Here is a 22,716-nt window from a genome sequence, read left to right on the forward strand (position 1 = left end):
GAACCTTCAACGGTTTATTGTTGGACATTAAATATATATTACAATCTTCACATACAAGTATTTGAACAAGAGTTGAAGCAGATATGCAACTGTTTCTCAAATACTGAAAACAAATTAATTTCTACAGTTAAAATTCTGCAATCAAATCACTACCATATTTAACCAACAACGAGACTCCCCTCCTCTGGGAACTCATAAGGTGGGACTTCCAAGTTTAGGGGAGCCGGGCCTTTCCGTATTCTCCCAGAGGCATCGTAATGGGAACCATGGCAAGGGCAATAGTAGCCAAAAAAGTCACCTGCAAAGAAAGCAATTTGTGAAAATTTTGTTCGGTTATTTCCAATGAAGCACGCATGTTGTATATTGCAAATTACAAGAAAGCATTAAATCAGTACAAGACACACAAGATACAGATGTGTCAGACTGTTTGCAGATGCTTAGTTTTTAGCTTGAGAGAATACCTTTGCTCTATATATATACGTATATGGAAAAAAACAAAACCTTTCATGTATGTGAAAAAATGAACGGAATTAATATTTCATTTCCAGTCAGTCACACCTTTTGTATTTCATGTATTTTAAGAAAAGCTTTATAAAATCTTTTCCAATTGTGCTTATATATTCAAAATTTTCATTATAATGCTTACGTAAGTGGATGATATTCTAATTATCTACAAATAATTCTTCATGTACAAGCAGTAACTACTATTCCACTTAACATACAAACGAGCTCTGTTCTACAATTTGAATATGGGCCAAGAAAATAAGCTAGTATGAATGAGCTATTGAAAAAGTATATTCAATTTTACATACATTCAAGATACAGTGAATCTGATGCTAATGAAAAACTGATGGATTAAATATGGTTCAAATTCAGAGGCATAACCAGGAGGTGGTGGACGATATAACACTATTATATTATCAGCCTGAGGGATGATAATTAAAGAATGAGCCATATCCACCCCTACAAATAACTTGTGAGATTTTTGGTAAATTTCTTGAATACACATTTTTTGTACACTTCGCCAAATGTTACTTGACCGTCCAGAAAGTTATCCAAGTCCAGAAATCGTTAATTTGGCAACATAGCTCTGCAGAACCAGCAGAGAGTAGCCAACTCTACTGCAGGTCCTTCTACTAGGCAAGAAACCCTGTGTGAAAGTTTTACATTCTTGTTTATAATAAGAAGTCAGAAACTATATTCATTCACCCAACATATTAATAGAGAACAAAACTGAAAACTCAAGAATGAGGAATAATTTAAGGGAATACATGCGATTCGGCATGCTAAAATTGGGATTATTGTGAGGTTGGAAACACTGCACTCACTTGGAGAAAATCGCTGTCAAGTTTGAACACAAAAGAGCATAATTTCCAATAGTTTATGCAAATTGTATAACACCACCTTTGCAAATACTGTGCAATGAGCAAAAAGTAACAATTCTCGCAATTTCGAGTGAAAATGTGTTCGTCGGATAGAAAAGTGGTAGTTTGCGCAGCCATCAACACGTTTCAAGGCATTTGCTACAAGCAAAGTTGTAGAGTATTGGTAAAGTATGTCTCGGTTATGTTTTTTCCAAGAAATTAATGGTCCCAGGTTCATATCCTCAATCCTCCATATTTTTTAAAAACTTTTTTTTATTTTGGTCATTCAGATACATGGAGTTTAGTAATTAAGTTGAATAATTTAGTTTCAGAATGTTCGCAAAATGTAATTCAGTTTGGAATTTGACAAATGTTTTCAGCAGCTGAATGTATTTTTTTTTTTTTATGTGCAGTAAGGTTTACAATTCAGAGATGAGATTTATTTCAAGGCACTAACTTTCCACTCAATCTAGGCATGCTACATATGAAATGTCTGCAACATGTGAAAAGTCTTATGATCCCTCACACACGTCAAGCACAATACCGCTACACCCCAGGTGCCACTAGTACTAAACACGTAGTTTAAAAAGTGACAGTTCACTATTTAGGTCCTTTAGTTTAACAAAATCTATTCGTATTCACTATTAGTTATATGAAACATGCGGGGAATTACTCATACATGTGCAAATATTGCGTTCCTGTGTTCAGAAGTTCAAAGTACTGAGAAATGTTGTAGAAAGAAGAACGACCAAGCACAAACCTTTTCTATCACAAGTGGCAAAAGTGAAATTATGTCCATATATTGATTGAGAGAGAGAGAGAGGGGGGGGAGGGAGGGAGAAAGACACCTTACTATCCCATGTGGGTATTTACAATTTCATTTTGTGTGATTTGAGAAATACGGATATGAGATGTCAAATTAAAGGACGTAAATAATGGACTGTCATTTTTTAAACTACATGTTTAGTACTAGTAGCACAAGAAGAAAGTGGTATCATGCTCAACGTGTGTGACAGGGGTCGTAAGATCGATCCCCAACCACAGGAGATAATTTTTCAGAAGGCGAGATGCATTTGACGAAATATTTCTTCAGATTCATGAATATAACTGATTTCTTCCAATACCTTAAATTCCAGACAGGTATCTAAATTGAAGCAGACACACTGATACCACGTGACAGGTGCAGAAACCACACAGGAAGCATAGCTTAGACATCGTTAGGGCTCAGAAGTTGACCTGTAGAATAACCTTGAAATTGATTTAAAAAATTGCCTAAAATATTTTTCGCACTGAAAATGAAAGCTTGATTTTTTAATAAATGAAAAAAGAGTTGTTGAATAATTCGATAAAACCTGCTGTTTGGAGGTTTAAACTACTAACTACTAAAGTAAAGGGATAAAAGCAGTTATGTGCTAATTTAGATTTCTTTAAATTAACTTCAAGGTTACATAACATACACTGCAACTTTTATTTGTATAAATTGTTCACCTCCATTGATAATGGGTCTTCCACGATACAGTAGACGGCCAGCAACTGAAAATAAATTTGTGCTTGGTGGACATAAGATTATATATTTTGTAATATTGTGCCTAACTTTATTTTAAATCACAAATTAAAGAAATAACAGAGGCTGGCAAGGGAATCTTAAAAGTAGACTTCACACAAAGCATTTTAAGTTTGTTGCAGGAAAAATAAATTTACCACAATTAATTATTTAATGCATTGCTAAATATTTCACTTGAAAATAATAGTTGTGCTTTTCCATTGACCATATATTCGTTTAATGGTAAACTTGCTAAAATGACCATGTCAGGAAATTTAAATTATAAGTTATGCTAGCAAATGCATCTAAACTTCACGAAACAACAAGGAAGGAGAAAAATAAGTTTTAAACTTCAGAAAAATGTAATAAAAAAGAAAAATATTGAAAATGACTTAAAAGCAAGAAAAGGGCCGACAAATGCAAAAAGAAATATGTTTTCTAGTTCCAGCTAAAGGGAAACAGACTGATATCAGGTTTAGCGTTGTTCCGAAGGCTCAGAATTCTTCATTAACTTCCGAGCCTTAGTCAGCACATTCATTGTTTGGCCAAATATTTTCTGTTGGAATACAAAAACAATTTAGGTATTGTTCGATCCAAATTGATGAACATTCCTATTAATTTTCAAAGAATAATAAAAATAATTACTTAGAATGAATGGTAATAACAATCAAGGGCATGTGTAAATTAGTTTCAAAATAATGGCAGACTTTTCACATGTAGCATGCCTAGATTGAGTGGGAATTTAGTGCTTTGAAACAAATCTCATCTCTGAATTATATAATTACTGAATTCCATACTCAATGTATCTGAATACCATACTTGGGGGGGAAGGAGGCTTCAGGATTTGAACCTGCGACCCTTAATTTATAAGAAAAAAATCTCTTTACAATTTCACTTGTAGCAAATGCCTTGAAACGTGTTGACTGCGCAAACTACCACTTTTCTATCCGACGAACACATTTTCACTCGAAATTGCGAAATTTGTTACTTTTTGCTCATTGCACAGTATTTGCAAAGGTGTTGTTATACAATTTGCATAAACAATTCAAATTATGCCCTTTTGTGTTCAAACTTGACAGCGATTTAATCCAGATTGACCACGAGCGAGTGCAGTGTTTCCAACCTCACAATAGTTTCTCTGATCCTAATTTGAACATGCCGAATCGCAAGTATTCTTTTAAATTATTCCTCATACTTGAGTTTTCTGTTTTGTTCTCTATTAATATGTTGGGCGAATATAGTTTCTGAGTTAATGTTATAAACAAGACTGTAAATCTTTCACCACAGGGTTTCTTGCCTAGTAGAAGGACCTGCAGTAGAGTTGGCTACTTTCTGCTGGTTCTCCAGAGCTATGTTGCCAAATTAACGATTTCTGGACTTAGAAATCTTTCAGGGCGGTCAAGTAACATTTGGAGAAGTGTACATACTTGCACTCAACTATTATAAAGTTCATGAGCAGCACATGTTGATATATGAAAAAAAAAGTGATACATAATAATATGCACCAAATATATACCGCCATCACCCATTTAGGCAAAATCTGAGTCATTTATTTAGATATGGAAAGATGGGAAAGGGAAGGAGAGAAGCAAAAAGGTAGCAAATAGCAAAACTACTCAAAAATAGATTTTTCAATGGATTCTATGACATTACCACACTGCATCAAGGAACAGGAATAGGTTTAACCAACAATAACAGTATTATCATCTGGGAAAGCATAGACAGGGATTTCCATGTTGGTAGGAGCAGGGCCTTTACGGACTCTGCCTGATGCATCGTAATGAGTTCCATGGCAGGGACAATAATAGCCACCTGCGAAATCACCTGAAAAGAAAGCTGGCGTGCTTTAAGACATGCAATGGGAGAATGAGGCAAAATTCCCTTGTAGAACTATATACACAGTAGTAAATCTATTGAACCAATGCACACACAAATAAAGCACTTGTTTTTGTATGACAGCACCACGTTTTCATGTGTAATGAGAGAAGTCTTGGATTTACCTTCATAATAGAGTAACAAAGATGAAAATGTTATAATTGATAGGCCGAGCCACATTTTTATAGTGAATGAAAGATCCAAGATTTTGGTACAAAAGCAGTATATAAAATGGTATTAAAAATTATACTTATTATGCCAAATAAACTTTTCCCTTCTAATAGCACATTAATATCTCCTGTGTAAGGGAGTCCAATTTTGCTTCACAAATATTTACAGCAGAATTAATCAATTTTTCATGATTTGCATAACTCTCAGGATGATTCAGACTAGACCAAGTGTCGCATCGGTAAATAGACTAAATTTTGTGTTTTAGAGTTTATTTCGTACTTTGCAGTACATTTCACATCATTTCATGTCAAAACATGGTAGGAAAATGCACCTCTCGCCTTTGAAAAATGAACATTAGTGTTATTTCAAGTTTCATGTTTCCATCGGAAACAAAAATATCAAAAGTTACAGATGAAATTATATTCTTGCCAGGTCCTGAATTTATACATTCCATCTAACCAGATTCACTGAGGCTAAAGAGAATAGTGCTAGAATTCCATCCTAATGTTTATCAAGTTGGTGTTCTATGTTGGCTGCCTGAATGATTTCTTATTTTTTATTAATATACAGAACATTTCATCTTTTTTTTTTTACTCACACTGGTTTATTTATTTATTTATAGAGCTCAACAGGCTGACCCCAATTGTAGTGCTCTAATTACATAATATTACTACAATAGATTCAGTGTTCCAGTAATAATATTTTAAAAATTGTATAAACCCATTGCAAAAATATCAATTGTGTTGAAAGAGTTGCACGCTCTCCACACCAGAGAGGTAGAAAGAATTGATGTTTTCGCTCTATGGCAATGAAAGATTTTGTGCTTGGGACGTGTTTTAACTGGGAATATTAAATGATATGGTTGATAATAAGTTGGAATCGTCTATTATACCGTTAATTACTTTATACAGAAAGAGCAGGTCATTTACCTGTCGTCGGAGTGCTAGTTTGCTGAAGTTGGTCTCAGACTAGATTATCGTATGAATTGAATGTTGAATATTCTCCACAGGCTTTCAATTTGAGATATCTATGAAACTTTGACTGAATACGTTCTAGTTTATGAATTAAGTCTATTTGAGTGGGATTCCAGATTACTGACGCATATTCTAGTTTTGACCGTACGAGTGGTTCTATTTTCGTGAAGTCGTGGCTTGACCGGATTATAAAACCTAAGTTTCTGAAAGCGTCGTTAGTAACAGTTTCAATATGCTTATTAAATTTGAGCTTGGTGGCAAAGGTCACTCCGAGGTCTTTAATTTCATTTTTGTGCGTGATTTGTACATTTTTAATACGTTATGGAAACACACAAGGAGCTTTGCATTTTGGGTAAGTGACTATGCTGCATTTTGTTGGGTTAAGATCCAACTTGCTATTTTTACACCAAGAAATCACTGTCTACATCTTCCTGTAGTTTCAAGCAGTCGTCAGAGGTAGTTATTTCGTGGAAAAGCTTAAGATCGTCGGCGAAAAGCAACTTTTGAGAATTTTGTATGCAATTTGGTAAGTCGTTGATAAGTAATAAAAACAGAAGCGGTCCAAGATTGGACCCTTGGGGAACACCAGAATGTGGTGTGAAGGGATGACTTTTGATTTTTCTGTATATTACAGTTTGCATTCGATCGGCTAAATATGAAGAAGAAATTTAAAGTATTATGTGAAATATTGAATGATGCAATTTTCTGTAGTAATGTCATGGTCAATTTTGGCAAATGCCTTAGTAAAATCGGTGTATATTGCATTGACTTGTCCTGTGTTATCTAGTACATTGCATGTGTAATGGGTAAAGTTAACTAAGTTTGTTATGGTAGACCTCTTTGGAGTAAATCCATGCTGATAAGGAAAGATAACTGGATTGACGTGTGTTAACATCCTCTTGTAAATGATTTGTTCAAATATTTTAGCAAGACTAGAAAGGATTGCTATCGGTCTATAATTTTCTAAGCTTGATCTTTGGTGAGACTTGGGGATAGGACAGACTGACGATGTTTTCCATCTTGAAGGAAAAGTATTGGTATCGAGGGAAAGGTTAAAAATTTGCAGCAAGGGATATTTTAAAATATCGCAACATCCTTTTACTATATATGGTGGTATGTTGTCGGAGCCGGTCATTGATTTGGATTTCAAATTCTTAATGGCAGCTTCTACTTTGCTTACGCAGATGTTGCGCAAAGTCAAAATACTAAGTTGTTCGTTAGAAATTGCTATTTTCAGATTATTTACGTCATATTTAGCACTTTAGGCTGCATACACAGAATGAAAGTAAGTTAAAAGGCATTTGTGATGTCATTTTCGTCTGTCAATATGTCTGCGCTGACTTTAATAGCTTCGCAGTTTTGATGGGATTTTTTACTTTTGATATAGGACCAGAATCAAGAAGGGTCTGCACTTATCTGGTCTTCAGACTGTTTTATGTAATTAGTGTGAGCTACAGTTACGTCTTTCTTAACCTGTGAACGGAGCAGAAGAAATTTTTCCCAATGGTATTCATAGATGCTGAGAACAGCACCTTGACTGACATACAGCCTTACTGATGTTATCAGTAATGCTAATGGAAGAAAAGTACTGGTTCAAATGGAAAAATATACATTAAAGAAAAATTTCCCTGGAGCTGAAAGTAGAACATTCATTGTTAGGAAAAATGTACTTTTGCATGTTTACATAGACTGCCTACCTGCATTAGGAATAGGAACACATCCAAGATGTGTGCAAACACCAATCAATATCAACCACTCTGGCCGCGGTGCCCTGTCTTTGTCATGTTGTGGATCACGGAGACTTGCAAGATCAACTTGACTTTCTCTCTCTATTTCTTCCTGTGTTCTATAAAAAAGAAATGATGATATATTAATTTGCCTTTCCTTCATGTAAAATTAAATTACAGTTTATACAATATATAGTGAAACCTTGATCATGATTTTTGGGTGACTTCAATTAACAAATAATGAGATAAAGTTTCCACTGAACTTATGATAACATGCAATGGAAGTAGCATATAGCTTGTTTCATCATAAACATACAGTATAGCACATACTTATTTCTTCAATTCTCAACATATAAGTGCATTGGGTCCTAAAGCCTTTCCTTTTTTTGGCTTTCTATTCTAGACTGCAGTTCACTTCAACTATGTCATTTTACACTCTAAGAAGATGGAAACACAGACATATTTCTTTGGATTCTCATAAATCGTGCCTTCTGCCCTATTTTTGACATTTAAAAAAAATGGTGCTGTATATGAATATTTACATGATTTAGGTTCCAATTGTGTAATGACTTTCACAAGTATTACAGGCAGGGTTGGCATTTTGCTTTTTTTTAAAAAAAAAAAAACAACCAGGGTGGGGGTTTTCAGTTTTTTCCCCAGATAAAACCCAATAAAACACTGGGCAAAACTGGGTTTTATTGTTTTTTTCAGGTTATGTTTATAAATTTTAAAAATGAAATACATTTTTCCCTGAAAGTAATATATTGGAACATTCAATTTGTATTGTTTTTGTTCACTGAATCAAAAACTATTTAATATTTTCTGTTAACATAACTGTCTCAAATTCTCCATGGAAATGTCAACACTCAATCTACCATCTCTGTTTTGGACGATCAATCTGTGTTTTTGCATTACAATGACTTTGATCAACTCATTTTTGCTGATGAGATTATCCACACTCGCCAATTGCTAGACACGACAGTCGCGACGTTAGATGTTCCTCTACCATTTAATTTTTCTGACATCATTCTTCCGGATTGGACAGATATGAATCTAGCTTTACAGAAATTAAATCAATCTTTGGCCACAGAAATCCCGTTACATGAGATAGTTCTCTCAAAATACTCAATCGCCAAATTCCTTCTTGTCGTCTGGAATTTCGCACTTACCGGCCATGCTTTATATCATTATTACAAGAATTTTTGTTCAACTACCACATAAGAATTTAACCTTCACTTATTACATTACTTCAGTTACCTTTCCGATCACGGTTACATTCAAAATTTTGTTCCGATTCGCATACTAATTGCTTTCTCAAACCTCTGTAGATTTACGGACACTTATTGCAGTTTTGTTAGCCTTTGATCCATAATTTTCACCACGTTTGCACTCCAGTTATGATCAAGTCATGTCCATTAGCAATTTTTTAACTTTTTTTTTTTGCTATGAAGTTATTAAATAATGATTTAAATTCCCTTTACTGATCATTATTATTATTATATTTTATTTAACATTGGCCCCAGATTTAGTGATATTGTACTTTTATTGAATGGCATACTCTGGTTTATTGTGATTTAAGACTGTAAATTGGTAATCTTTTGAGTTGTTTTTTTTCATTTTGCCACCTCATACCTATACTAACCTACTAATGTGTTGTATCTCGAATACATCTACGTCGCATGGCAGAGACCTCCTTGAAGCCTCAACATGGGAGTTCCACGAGCTAGTGGCCCTCAGAGAGCGATTCCATCCATCTTCGCCTCTCAGTCCGTGGAGTGAGCAGTTTCAGTTTTCACCCGGCATCCATAAACCTGCAGAGTACTTCGCATGGCCTCCTCGAACTCAGGACTTCACTGCGACCATTGGCCGATGGGATTTGTGCTAGCCACCATCCCATTTCTATGCTACGGCCCTCCAGATGCAGCGGAGACACACCTCTTTCCCTAAGGTACTTTCTCCATTTCCGCTGGAGTTCCAGTCAGAACTACATTCCAGCTCAAAGTGATGCAGTAGATGAACAATTTTCCCATCATGTGTCCCAGTCTACAAGTTTCATGTGTCCAGAAGCATGACACCTTTTCCCAATCTTCAGTCTCTCTCGACTTGTTTACCATTCAAACGCCCATACGCAGCAAGAACAGCTATACTTTCATGTACAGTCCCCACCACAAGTGTTACCATCTTCGAGTGCAGGCCTATGCAACCCGCCAAGCACACCTACTTTAGCTGTTACTTCTACAGCATGGCAGATTTTACGAGACTAGTTTCCCTAGTCCGGTGACAGCAGCATCTTCCCCTGACTGCTATTTCAGCAGTACAGTTGGCAGCAAAAGTTATTCCGACTGTTTCTTCATTCTGTTCACCGGCCGATCTTCAAGATTTTTACCCCCCCCCCCCTTCCCTCCTCAGCACACGTCACTACCAGAATTTTACATCCAGTGGTACAATCATGAACACTTTTTGTTCCTTTAGCTACAAAGGACAGATCTTCTCACGTGATGATTGGGATGTAAATTATGCCACAAATTTGTTCCAGAGTTTCACAGTTGAAAACACTTTTGCATGCACAGAACCCATGGAGTGCAGTGGAATTTACACGCTACACCAAAGTGCTTTCACGATTTTAAAACATTCCGAACTTTTAATTGGAACTTTTCCACCGTACGATTCTACTTTATTAACCAAGATGTACACATATAATGGACTTTACTTTTAATATTCCACAAATTATGTATTTGCAGTGGAATAAGTTGGGTTTTCTTTACATATCATGTGTGTATTCGATATCTACTCATATCTAATGGACGGTGTTGGACAATTTTTTTTGGGTATATTAACATATAATGCAGTGTAGCATTTCACTATTCTATGAGATATCTTTTCAACATTTTTTTTTTTTTGGATGATTGTACTTTTATTTATGCATATATTTTTCTCAGAGAGATTCAATGGACGGAGAACATGCGTGCGCTTCGATACAATATATATTCATATGGATCTTCTTATATTAGTGCTCCGTACAAATTGACCCACAATTTATTGTGGTGTGAGTTGTTGCTCCCGTACTCCACATGCTTTGCCCCCCCCCCCCACATGCTTAGTGGGAGGAGCCACAACTCATGCTCATTCTGACGTCAGTTCAGCTGACAAGTGATAAGTGACTCTTTGCGCTGCCTCTCGTGAGAGGTTTGGCCGAGTTCGTTGGTGTGTGTATGTTTGACGTATCAACATATTTCTCATGGTTCTTTGACCCGAGCTGACGTCACAGCTTGGCTCATGTTGATAAAAAATTCTTGGAAGCCAATGTATGTGCGCTCAGCATAAATTTTGTAGTATGCACGCGTTCCTCTCATTCATGCAAGAGACAAACAAAACATGACATTGGACTTCTCGTTTTGATTGTCATCTCTATTTTCAATTTCAATTTTAGTCAACCAGAGATTAAACTTTGATTTTCGATAGTCAAAATTAGATTTATGATTTGACACATGTCAATCAAATCTAATTCTGATTGCAATTTGGTTTCCAGTTTAGTTTTAGAGTAGTTTTAAGGTTCCATTTTTTTTCTCTATTATGGGTGTATTTTATTATTTTCTTCGCTGAATAAATAGACCTTCTATGGGACTGGATTGGCATAACCGGCAATATACCTGCAGTTTATCGTAACATTTTAAAAATTCGAGGGAATTTGTTTTTCGCCCAGCTGGATATTGTTACATATCCCTTAGTTTGTGTCATTTTTCAAGTTACACTGAACGAGGTAGCCAGGCAGGAAACAGTAAGGAATGTGTTAACTTCAGCGCCACCTCAGCGAAAAGCATTTGCCAGTTATTGCATTGAAAAGTGGGCTGATAGGAAAAGTAGAAGGAGCTTAAATGGACAGGATGGAAGTTGAATCTGAAACAGGAGTGTCGAAGTTTAGCTTGAAAAGGGGTTGGTCGAGATAGTCAGTTTGGAGTTTGGAGAGAGAAGAGTGGGATTTAGATTTGGGGAAACGACAGGGAGTCATTCGAGCTGGATAATGGAAAAGTGATCGTGAGTTTAAGAACTTTATTTGGGATTGAAGTGCTGAGATGCTGAGAGACAAAACATCAGAAAGTGAGTAAGAGTAAATTTGGAGACTCTTTGATCTACGCTTCAACAACGAGACAGGTAATATGTTTTTCTCATGCCAACCTTGCCTTTGCAGTCCTTAGGTTATTATAACCAAATACGAATGCATTCTTTTAAAGGTTCAATAGGTTAAGTTATTTAGGTACCTCCTGCAGCCAGCAGATGCAGCAAAGCGAGTCCATCCAAGCTACCAAGCTCTTACCCCCAAATGGTAAGAGCCACATTTATCTAAGGGATCCTGGTTCGATCCCTGAACCTTTAAGGTTCATAGCACACACCAAAAGTGTGTCACAATACGATAGTTAAGAATTGACAATGAAGGTCTCACACCTTGAAATGATTAAACTAAAAACATACATAACCCGTACCGCAGCAGACCATTGAGGGCCCAGGCCTACCTACCAACTGCCGGCTGCATTCCCACCTGAACCTACTCTGAGATGAGAGATCATCAACCAGTTACGGGGTGACATGTGGTCCGGTCCCTAATTATGAGACAGACTTCTTGGGTATAGAGCTTCTAACCACAAATAACATTTATCCTACATGCGCAAGCAACCCATTACGTTCAATCAATGCACTGAACTGGAGGGAGGAAGGGATTACTTTCTCCGTGCAAGGCATTGGAAAGAAAACAGAACATTTGAACATGTACTAAATTTTGAGAAATGAAATGAATCATTTGAAAAGCGTTTGATTTCATTATACCACAGTTAACTTTATTCTACTTTCACGACATTTCAATAAAACATACTCAATTCTCCTTTGTAATGTTTTTTTTTTTACATGGAAAAATTTATTGTAAAAGTTGATCGTCACAGGTGAAACTATGTGGCTTGCCCATATACGGAAGTGACTGATATATAAAGTGCTGCCACATTTCAAAATTATAAGCTTTGTTCATTCAATGTTTTATCTAAATATTTCAGACCCTTTCGATTTTTTGTTTCCTGGATATATGTTCGTATTACTAGGTAAATCAAAAACTAAAGGCAATTTTGTGTTTTCGCAAGAATACATGAAGACTGGGTGTGTCTGATGTCACCACGAGTATACTTGGAGTGACGTGGGAGTAGGAGTATCCATCACTGCCCCATTCAGTCGAGTGTTGCGGAGCTAAAAGGACACACATATGGACGCACCACTCCACGAATGCACCATCGAGGAACAGCGTGCCGTAGTGCGCTTTCTGTGATCGGAGGGAGTCAAACAGGCAGACATCCACCGTGAGCTGTTAGCGCAGTATGGAGCTAGCACCATGACCCAACGAAAGGTGTATGAGTGGGTGGACCGCTTTAAAGCTGCGTCGTTGTCAGTTCAGGTCAGATGACGAGGTCCAGCAGGCGGTGCAGACGTGGCTTCGTGACCAACCAATTCTTCGCGGACGGGATACAGAAGCTGATTGCCGTGCAGGGAGCATATGTGGAAAAGTGATATGTGTAGTTGTTCTTCTTGTGTGGAAATAAAGATGCTATGTGAAAATTGCCTTTACTTTTTCATTTACCCTAATATTTCTGTTAAAAGTCCATTTCTAGCATGATTTGAGAAAAATATCCTGAAAAACCCACTGTGACTTGTACCACACTAATTATTTTGAGTATTATAAGCTTGGCTAAGCCTTTGTTTTACAAGTTTTCTCAAACTGTTGACAATTCTAGAACCTCACAATTATTTAAAGCAATAATTTACAACCAGGACAATCCATGTCAAGTGGTCCAGGATATGAGAAAATCGTTGCTAGACAATTTTTAAAAAATCTAATTTTTTCTGTGCAGTTACTATACCATGTTGTTAGTTGAAAACAGTCATTATTTTAATTTTAGTGGCTGTAGGTTTCGAGTGGCAGCCATATTTGTTTTCAAAGATAGGCCATTTGGTGGTGTCGTAAGGGGTTACCCAATCTGAAATATCGTAGACCCCAAATCTCTTCATGGTGGTGGGTTGCCACAGGCCGAGAACCCAGGCGGACTCGAACCCATGCCGTCCCGCAGTCACAGCCTAAAGCACAGCACCTTAGACAGCACAGCCACGGAGGACGTTATTTGTATTTGGTCTGAATAAGTAAGGTTTATGAGGTTTGCGAGCCGAAAGTATTTCCAAACTTCCTTCTCATATATGAAACATTCTCCATGGGAAAACAGAAATGCTTCAGATAGCAGCAACTCTAGTATGGTTGTTTACACAAACTAAGTTCAACATCATTTCTGTAGAGAAGATACAAATTAGTTTCCCCCAACTGTAAACTTATTTCCAGTATTCTAAACCCATACTTCATGCTCTGAAATCAGGTGTGCCCAGCCCAGTTTTCCCCACGCAGGTTTTTTCCAGAAAAACCCACTCAAAATGTTTTTTTTTTTTTTCAGAAAAGGCTGGGACAATCAATGTCAAGTGGTCCAATCCTTGTTGCTCGACAATTTTTAAAAAATCTATTTTTTTCTGAGCAGTTACTTTACCATGTTGTTAGTTGAAAACAGTCATTATTTTAATTTTAGTGGCTGTAGGTTTCAAGTGGCAGCCATATTTGTTTTCAAAGATCCGCCATTTGGTGGTGTCGTAAGGGGTTACCCAATATGAAATCTCTCAGCCCCTAATTATCCTATCATTGTGGAACAAAAACCAAAATGATCAACAAACTGTAAGCTACAAGACTGTGTATTAGCCATTGTTATACAGGGTGATCGAAAAGTCCCCGAACCAAAACTTCAATTATTTTTTTCGCCGATCGTTATTATGATAATGTCAAAATTTCTGTGGAAACTGGTTTGTGAGGGTCTTGGCTGTACACGACACAAGAGATGGCGCTGGGGAGTGGCGCCAGCAGTCATGGCGAGGAAATGAACTACGAGCAGTGCTGGTAACAAAATAATCACGCCAGTTGCAAGGATGACTTTGTCGGTGGAGGAGGATTTTTTTTCGAAAACCGGGTGAATTCTATTGTGTACCAGGACATTATACAGCAGTTTATCGCGCTTTTGTATGCCGATGAACGAGATGTGTGGTTGCAACAAGACGGGGCAACATGCCATACGTCCAATGCCACCATGGCAGTTCTGCGTGAATTTTTTGATGACCGCCTGATTTCATCAGGGCTTTGGCCGGCAAGATCACCCGATTTAACAACACCCGATTTTTTCTTGTGGGGTCACAGTTTAGGTTAACTCTTGGTTTGGTTTACCTGATTATTTTGTTACCAGCATTGCTCGTAGTTCATTTCCTCGCCACGACTGCTAGTGCCACTCCCCAGCGCCATCTCTTGTGTCGTGTACAGCCAAGACCCTCGAAAACCAGCTTCCACAGAAATTTTGACATTATCATAATAACGACCGGTGATTTTTTTTTTTTTTTTTTTTTTGAAGTTTGGGCTCGGGGACTTTTCGATCACCCTGTATATGAATTATGAAAGGGTGAAATTTACATTTGAAAAAGTAGGTTATTGACGCTAAAAGTCCCGATTTTAGGAGATAATATTTGCAAGAAGGGAAATGGTCAGAAAGTTGAGCTTTACTGGATAAAGAGCTCTGATATAGATGTGCTCATTCACCAGGTTGCCCCCCTTTTTTTTCTAGAAATGATTAAAAAGTGAAAAAAGTGCACCTTTCACAGGTAGATATCTCTGGTGGGGGACCTGATAAAAATATACAATCCCTCCCCATAACAGTTCAGTATGAATATATTATGTACCAAAAATTAGGATTTTCAGATTTCATTATAAGTACCTTTAATATTAACACACGGTTATATCTACAAATAAGCATATGCAGAAGTATCGATAACTGAGAGTTTACTGTATATACATCATAAATCAATTGACAGTGATAAATTATTCATTCCTATCATAAAAACTGACTACTTGAATGCTATAAAACTTTAATAAATTCAATATTCACACAAACATACATAAGATATTCAAGTAGTACATTTTTAGCTCTAGGGCTCACCCAGCCTAAAAAAATGGGTACCCGGGGCAATTTTGGGGGGCAAGGTGGTGGGAGTATGGTTCTGACCACATCATTAAAAAAAAAACTGGCGATTGAGAATGTGAGGGGCCTACCCCCACATCCCATACAATGTGCCTTCATGGCACGGTGCTGTATGCAAGGAAAACTTTACCTTACTATCCTATGCAAACAACATTAACGAAAAGGAGTCTTTTGTGATACGATGTGGTGGAAAATACTGTACAACTCACCTGTGTTTAATAAACAAAGGCTTTCCACGCCACTTGAAAGTAACATGCTTTCCCTCCGGAATATCAGCCAATTTTACTTCTATCTTTGCCAGAGCCAACACATCGGCGGCTGCACTCATGGAGCTCACAAACTGTGTAACAAGAACTTTAGCTCCATAGGCTCCTCCCACACACCCTCCTGCAAAGAATAATCCAAATTAAACAAAAGCTTGCAATTACAACTTGTGAAAACTGAGGCTCACGTAGGGACTAAATCTGGCACTTTTTGAGTGCTTTCAATATCTATTTCTATGCAAATGTTAAGTAAGGAACTTAGAATAAAGCCATTGGTGAGATCTAAATCACTTTTCTCTACCACTCACAATAAAAGTTATTTTCATGACATGGAGGCGGATGATGACAGATTACATGGATGGCAACTAATATTCTCTTGAAATTTATTCAAAGGCTTATTTACTCTATTAAAAAAATAAAAGCAATCATAAACAAGAATACTACATCAATCTTCTTTGGACACAAATTTCATTTATGGTCACTAATTCAGAATTTATTTCACTTGTACCATAAAGCAAGGGTTCTGAACCTTTGTGAGCCTGCGGGCGGTAAATTTGTCTAATGGAATCTTTTAGTTTCCTCTGGCCAATATCATTAAATTAAGTTGGTAAGTGCTAATTTTCATTGGCATGTTATATTTCGGGCACCGAAATATTGCAATTAATCAGAATATTTCCACTTCAATATATTTGTTAATGAAAATTACTCTGCACACTAAATTGACCGTGGTGACAGTCCATGAGCTTCCAAATTTGGAGGCAATGACCCCTTCCCCCAAACTAACTTTTAAATCACAAAAATTCCTCTCAAGGAATAAAAATTTGTGATGTCTAGTGGAAATGGTAGCCACTCTATAAAATAAAAAAAAGATTTGCATTAACAACAGATTACACTTACCTGCACCAATTAAGTAAGTAAAAGATTTGCGAGCCTCTTCACTATCACTCTTTCGTCTGTACTCTGAGAAGTCTGGTACCTGAATATCAGTATGAGCAAATCGTGCTTGTGTTGTGACTGAAATAGAATAATATTCAGAATCATCATAGGAATCAACAGCTTTAACAGAATGAGACTTTTCTCTAAATTGATAATGGTTCCAATTGTTTTATGATATTTTCCAACTGTCCTAAATTTTAGCAATCATTTCACACGAAATTTGAACCTTCCTTAAAGTAATGAGCAACATTTGGATTTCGAAAAAGTTATGGCCCAAGTTCCTTTTGTTTTATTGCAATTTCATCATACTAAGAATGCAATTTTCACATGGTTCGTTGTCGATTTACGTCTGTTAACACATAATGTGGTGTTTTAGCGATTACTTAGATCTTGTTTAATATATGCTTTCGTGGTTACGTTAGGCAGGTCAGGTTTGGTTCTCTTAGCGGTAACAGTTTCGACTAGTCAAAATGGATTTCTTCATTTTTACAGAAGAAACTACTTACACAAATCACTTTCTGTAGCATTGTTGAAGTTCCTGAATATATTTTCGGTCATCGTTTCATCTTTTTTAGCCATAATTCATGTTTTTATCTATAAAAATATCGCAATTGCCGTTGCTTCCATGTACTTTCCCTACCTCAGCCGGATGTTCCGTGCGTTTGATGACGTAACCCCCTGTCACTGTTTCCAACTACCCCGTCTTTTTCCAAAAAGATTGTGAGACCCCAAATTTTATCTATGCTTGCCTAACCTAACCTTACTGTGAATGATTCGTGGGGCTATCCGTGAATGGTTTGTGGAGCTACCTGTGCATGGTTCTACGTATTAGTACAATTTAAAACCCGGGAAAAAAATAGGAAATTAACATAGAAGTATGTATTTTTTTAGTTTACAAGCTTGGAAACACTGCATACCCACTCCAAATCGACAAAATACAAGCATGACGTGCGATGATCCAAAATGCTCACACCATATTGTGTCACGCAAGCGAAAAAAGGAAGAACAATAATTACTCGTTACATTAAAAATTGAAGTTATCTTCGTCAGAAATTCATAATTACACCTTATAGAATGTTCCGCAATGCACAATAAGTAAGCCGCAATGTTAAAAAGGACGAAATAAATTAGTTATAGGTGTTTTGACTAGATGAAAGTAGTAATCTCTTAGCATTAAAATAAAGTCCCTAAAGGCATTCTACTAAGGTTCTGATTTATTTCTACATTTATTCTCACTAGTCTATGAAACTTACTGTCTCTTGTCAACAGAGAATACAGGTCGGGTACCCTATTCTACACCCTCGAATTTAGAAATTTTTTTTTTTCATTATGAAGGTTATGTGATCTTATTTGTGAGTAAAAAAAATTGGAGCGCGGAAAGAAGTATTTAGGACTGTACAGCCTTTTAAAGTTGCGATTTTGTCGTTTCAAATTGTTGAGTCAAAATTTCCCGCCGGTTCCGGGCTCCGCCCCTGGGGTAATTGACTTACCGCCCCCTACCGCTACCGTGGCCCCGCCTGTATCTATAGTGTTCCTTTTAAAGGCATGTTAGAAATTGGCCGAAGTCATCTGCCCCCAACACTATTTCTCACTGTTTTCCTACGTTGAAAGTCCTTGTTGTCCTTTTCCACAGAATACCAACCTCCACTCCCTTCCCATCATAATAATTAGAAGTCGCAAATTATCCCATCCCACAAGTCATTTAGAAAAAACAACCCTCCCCTTTACGGCATGCAGTTGCCAAAAAAAAAATTATTATATCCAATTTCTGAAGTCGCATAAATGAAATTGAATGTCTGAAATGTCCAATCCGCCAATATATCACACAAAGAACATATCGCAATCGCAAATGTTCCTATTGCACAAGTCAATCATAAGAAAAAGAAAAAAAATCAGATGTGCGCCTGTGACATAAATCGATGATCCGAAATCTTCAGACTTGCGCCTGTGACATGAATGCATCATTCGCCATCATAAAGTTGTGAAAAACCTTTTTGACGTTACGCAAGGAATTTTAATTTCATAAAAAACGTAAGTTTCGTAGCACGTAGATCTAAAAAATTACTTTCCGTGCTATTTAGAAACATCGTTTATTATGAAGAACTAATTTTTGTAACGAGAATATTTGAAATGTGCGAAAATTCGAGGGTGTAGAAAAGGGTACCCCAGTTTTTTTTCCAAACATAAATAACTCTTTTTCAAATCCAAGCAGTGCTCATTACTTTAAGGAAGGTTCAAATTTCATGTGACAGTGATTTCCAAAATTCTACGTTAAATAAGTCTTTCTGCTAGGAGAATTTGAAAAAAAAATCATAAAACAATTGGAAGTTGCCAAAGTTATTTGTTGGAGAAAAAAACAGCTAAAAATTACCTTTCACAAGTATACGTGCTTTCCATGGACAATGCATTCTCCATTGGTAGATGCGACAGTATCGTAGACTAGTGAGAATGAATATAGAAGCAAATTGGAACCTTCCTGAAACCAATCAGCCAAGTTCAATTTTGAAACAGTCCAATTTATGGGCAAAAATAAGATGTTTCAGGTGCCTTGCGCAAAACTCCCCGTTTCGCACACATGTTTCCCTTATCAGACAACGTGACAAGCTTGCATTCTGACGTTCCAGGAATACTTTCATTATCATGACCTAAGTTCTTACGTTAGGATTAGTTCTCTTAGCATAAGTAATACATTTACAGTGTATTTATGCTAAGAAACGAATGGCTGTTGGCAAGTACAGGATTATATAGAAGTACATGGAAGTGAAAAACCAGTGTCAAGGAAACACGCAGTAAGCAATCGTAAGTAATCTCTAAAACTCGGCAGTATTTGTTAACAGACCTACATCAAAATTGAACCATGTAAAAAATGAATACGTAGAATGATGAAATTGCAATAAAACAATAGGAACTAGGGATGCCTTATAATGCTACATAATGATGAAACTAGTTCCACAAAAATGTTCACAATCTCAACATGTAGTTTACTTGTGTGTGTGTGTAGCACCCCCCCCCCCCATCAAATTTCCATACACCCCGAGTCCAAGAAGTAACAAAAGCATACGTATCTTTGAAAAATCTGAGACAACTGTAAATAGGGTGCATTTCAACATACAGGAAATCTTGTTTCATTTCGGACAATACACGGGGATTTCGAAGTTTGTGCTCTTGAAGATATTGCATTATTATTTACCAGATTCAAACGTACTCAGAAAATATTACTTTCAGGGCAGAATAATGTAGTTGCAATGCAAAGACAAAATACTTCAGAAAAAAATATGGAGGGGGTAGGCATGTTATTTGGGAAGTGAATGGGAACGAACTGAAATATTTGTTTTAGAAGTGTGTCTGGTATAGTAAGTGTTGTTAGTGAATACTCTAAACATTTACTATGCTACGTGGAAAACCACCAATGTTATTGAACACTGAAAAGTGAATTTAAAATCAAACAATGTTCGAAAATTTTATTCTGGGAAATGAGATGAAATAATTTTACAAATAAAATAACATTGGTCATTTAAGGTAACCCTTAAATCTATGTTTCTGTCAATAGAATTAACATCTGTCCAAACTTTACAGCACTTAAATATGTAAAGTTGCAAGCATAGAAGGAACGGTCAAATTAAATATAGATATAAAATAGACGTTACATTTAAAACATTGGTAACTATATGGTATAGGGAAAACACCAGGAGAAACTACTTACAGAACTGAGTTTCTGTAGACTTTTCAAAGCTCGTGGAAGCATTTTCTCTGTTTGTTCAACTTATTCGGCCAGTAAATCATGTATTTTTCGACATTAATTTATCTCCGATGCACAAACGCTCTTACCTCCATTACGTTCGACTACGTGAACCAGATGTTCCGTGCGTTCTATGACGTAACCCCCGGTCAGTGTTTCCAAACTCGCCATTGTTTTGCCTGAACTTGACAATTTTAACTATGTTTGCCTAACCTAACCTTGGATGCATGGTTCGTGGGGCTATCCATGAATAACTCAGAAGTTATAGGGGTAACATTATCGTATGAGGGAAACGGATTCCTTCAAATTTACAGGAGAAAGTACTTACGTAAATCATTTTCTTTAGCGTTGTGGAAGTTCCTGAATATAGATTTGATTCATTCTAATGTGAATGTGTGTTGTTTTCTGCGAAAATCTGTCTGACACGCTGTTTCTGCTCCCGCCATTTGCTTTCTGCATGAGAGTGCAATGTTCCGTGTGTTAAGATGATGCAACCCCGTAGCCAGTATTTCAGCCTCACCGTGTTTTCACTAGAACTACGTGTCGAGTATTTTTAATTTTTTTTTTGAACTATGGTTGCCTAACCTAACTTAACCTAACCTCACGGAAAATTGTTTTTGGGGCTAACATCAATGGTTTGTGGGGCTAACGTCAATGGTTTGTGAGGCTAACGTCAATGGTTTGCGACGTATTAGCATAATTTCAAATCCGGGCACGAAAGTAGATATTTTCCGGTGAACGAAGTTGCAACACTGCATAAATCGACAAAACACTCTCAGAACGCCCCCTAAGCCAGTACGCTATCACGGCCATAATGTGTTACAGATTCGAAACAACAAGTAACAGTAAGTACTCGTAAATAGAAGAAATAGACATTATCTTAGTTAGAAATGCATTATTTCACCTTAAGAAATGTTCCGCATTCGAAAATAACACGTTAGCAATGTAAAGAAGTCCGAAATATATGATTCGTAGGTGTTTCCCTCATACGATAATAATACCGTTATAGGTGTCCGATGGATAGTAAACTTTTACTTCTTCCGGTGAATATGGTTGCAACACTGCAAACTCACTGATCATCGACAACGCTAGTCAAGATTTATCCGCCATATTGTGTGAGAGGAACGAACAATCATTACTCGATATGTGTAAACTTGAAGCTATTTTCGTGAAAGAAGCGAAATCCCACCTTAAACAATGTTTCGCAATGCGTAACAGGCAAGTACGAATGTAAAAAATGACGAAATGAACGAGTGAAATGTGTTTTCCCTATACCAAACTGTTACCAAAACATTTTACACTAAATCGGGAAAAATAACATAGAATTTGTGGGGGCGAATAAAACCCAAGACATTTTCACTATTGCCCATTTCAAGAACAAACTATAAAATGATCTAAGTTTAAAGCTAAAACTCAATTACCATCAGAGATATTGTCGGTTTTTTCAATATTTTTTCATTCAACATGGAAAGGAAAAGGCCTTTGCATACTGCTGATAACTCATATAATGAAATGATTCTGTAACAGAAGAAAATACAAACCTCCAGGGCCAGATGTAACTCGAATAGCATTGCGTGCTAGACATTGGCTTATGGAGTAATTTGTTAATTTTTCTGCCTTCGGTTCTGCAACTACTTTTGCCGATGTTAATACTGGTGGACACAACGGCTTAATATAAGATGGTACAGCCTGGCTAGTCACTTTGAGACATGCTGTCAACGTGCCAGGCTTGTAAGTGTTTATCATCTTTCCGCTTTAGAAAAATGCACCTTATTATTTGACCACTTAGGTGATTCTCTCGCTGTGCTGGTAAAGGATAGGAAACTGGGAAAGGAAGATTGCAGTTTCGGGTTGGTGACGTAATATTAAATCTGTATTCTGCCGCTAGGGGGATATGAGAAATTATTGAACCAACATACAATTTGCAAATTTATAGTTGCGTTGAAAGCTATATAATTCCTCTACATCCATTCTGATTTTGTTACATGATAATATATACTTATGCCATGTGTAATTACTATACGCCGTAGA

General features: G+C 36.8%; 1 protein-coding gene across 2 annotated transcripts; it reads right to left on the minus strand.

Moving 5' to 3' along the window:
* Window positions 1–22,554, minus strand: RFeSP (Rieske iron-sulfur protein). 2 transcript variants are annotated; one of them, XM_083139205.1, is made up of 6 exons: window positions 22,227–22,554; window positions 16,908–17,024; window positions 15,957–16,134; window positions 7,625–7,773; window positions 4,561–4,731; window positions 160–298 (listed from the first exon to the last, which is right to left on the minus strand). In XM_083139205.1, exons 1-5 carry the CDS (start codon window positions 22,429–22,431, stop codon window positions 4,589–4,591), a joined length of 792 nt encoding a protein of 263 aa, XP_082995331.1. In that variant the 5' UTR covers window positions 22,432–22,554; the 3' UTR covers window positions 160–298; window positions 4,561–4,588. The 2 variants fall into 2 exon arrangements, with proteins under 2 accessions (XP_082995332.1, XP_082995331.1); XM_083139206.1 differs by lacking the exon at window positions 4,561–4,731 and having other exon boundaries at window positions 1–298; window positions 22,227–22,550.
* Between the last annotated feature and the right edge of the window lie 162 nt (window positions 22,555–22,716).

Source organism: Lepisma saccharinum, chromosome 17 (genome assembly GCF_977018435.1).
Source record: "Lepisma saccharinum chromosome 17, izLepSacc3.1, whole genome shotgun sequence".
In the NCBI taxonomy this organism is placed as follows: Eukaryota; Metazoa; Arthropoda; class Insecta; order Zygentoma; family Lepismatidae; genus Lepisma; species Lepisma saccharinum.

What these genes read in the sequence shown, in the direction of transcription:
- RFeSP (XM_083139205.1), bottom strand. Translation starts at nt 22,431, where the DNA reads ATGATAAACACTTACAAGCCTGGCACGTTGACAGCATGTCTCAAAGTG. An exon ending in AGTTACATCTGGCCCTGGAG is followed by an intron (nt 17,025 to 22,226) that starts GTTTGTATTTTC and finishes ATTCTATTTCAG; the next exon opens with TCACAACACAAGCACGATTT. An exon ending in TACTTACTTAATTGGTGCAG is followed by an intron (nt 16,135 to 16,907) that starts GTAAGTGTAATC and finishes TATTCTTTGCAG; the next exon opens with GAGGGTGTGTGGGAGGAGCC.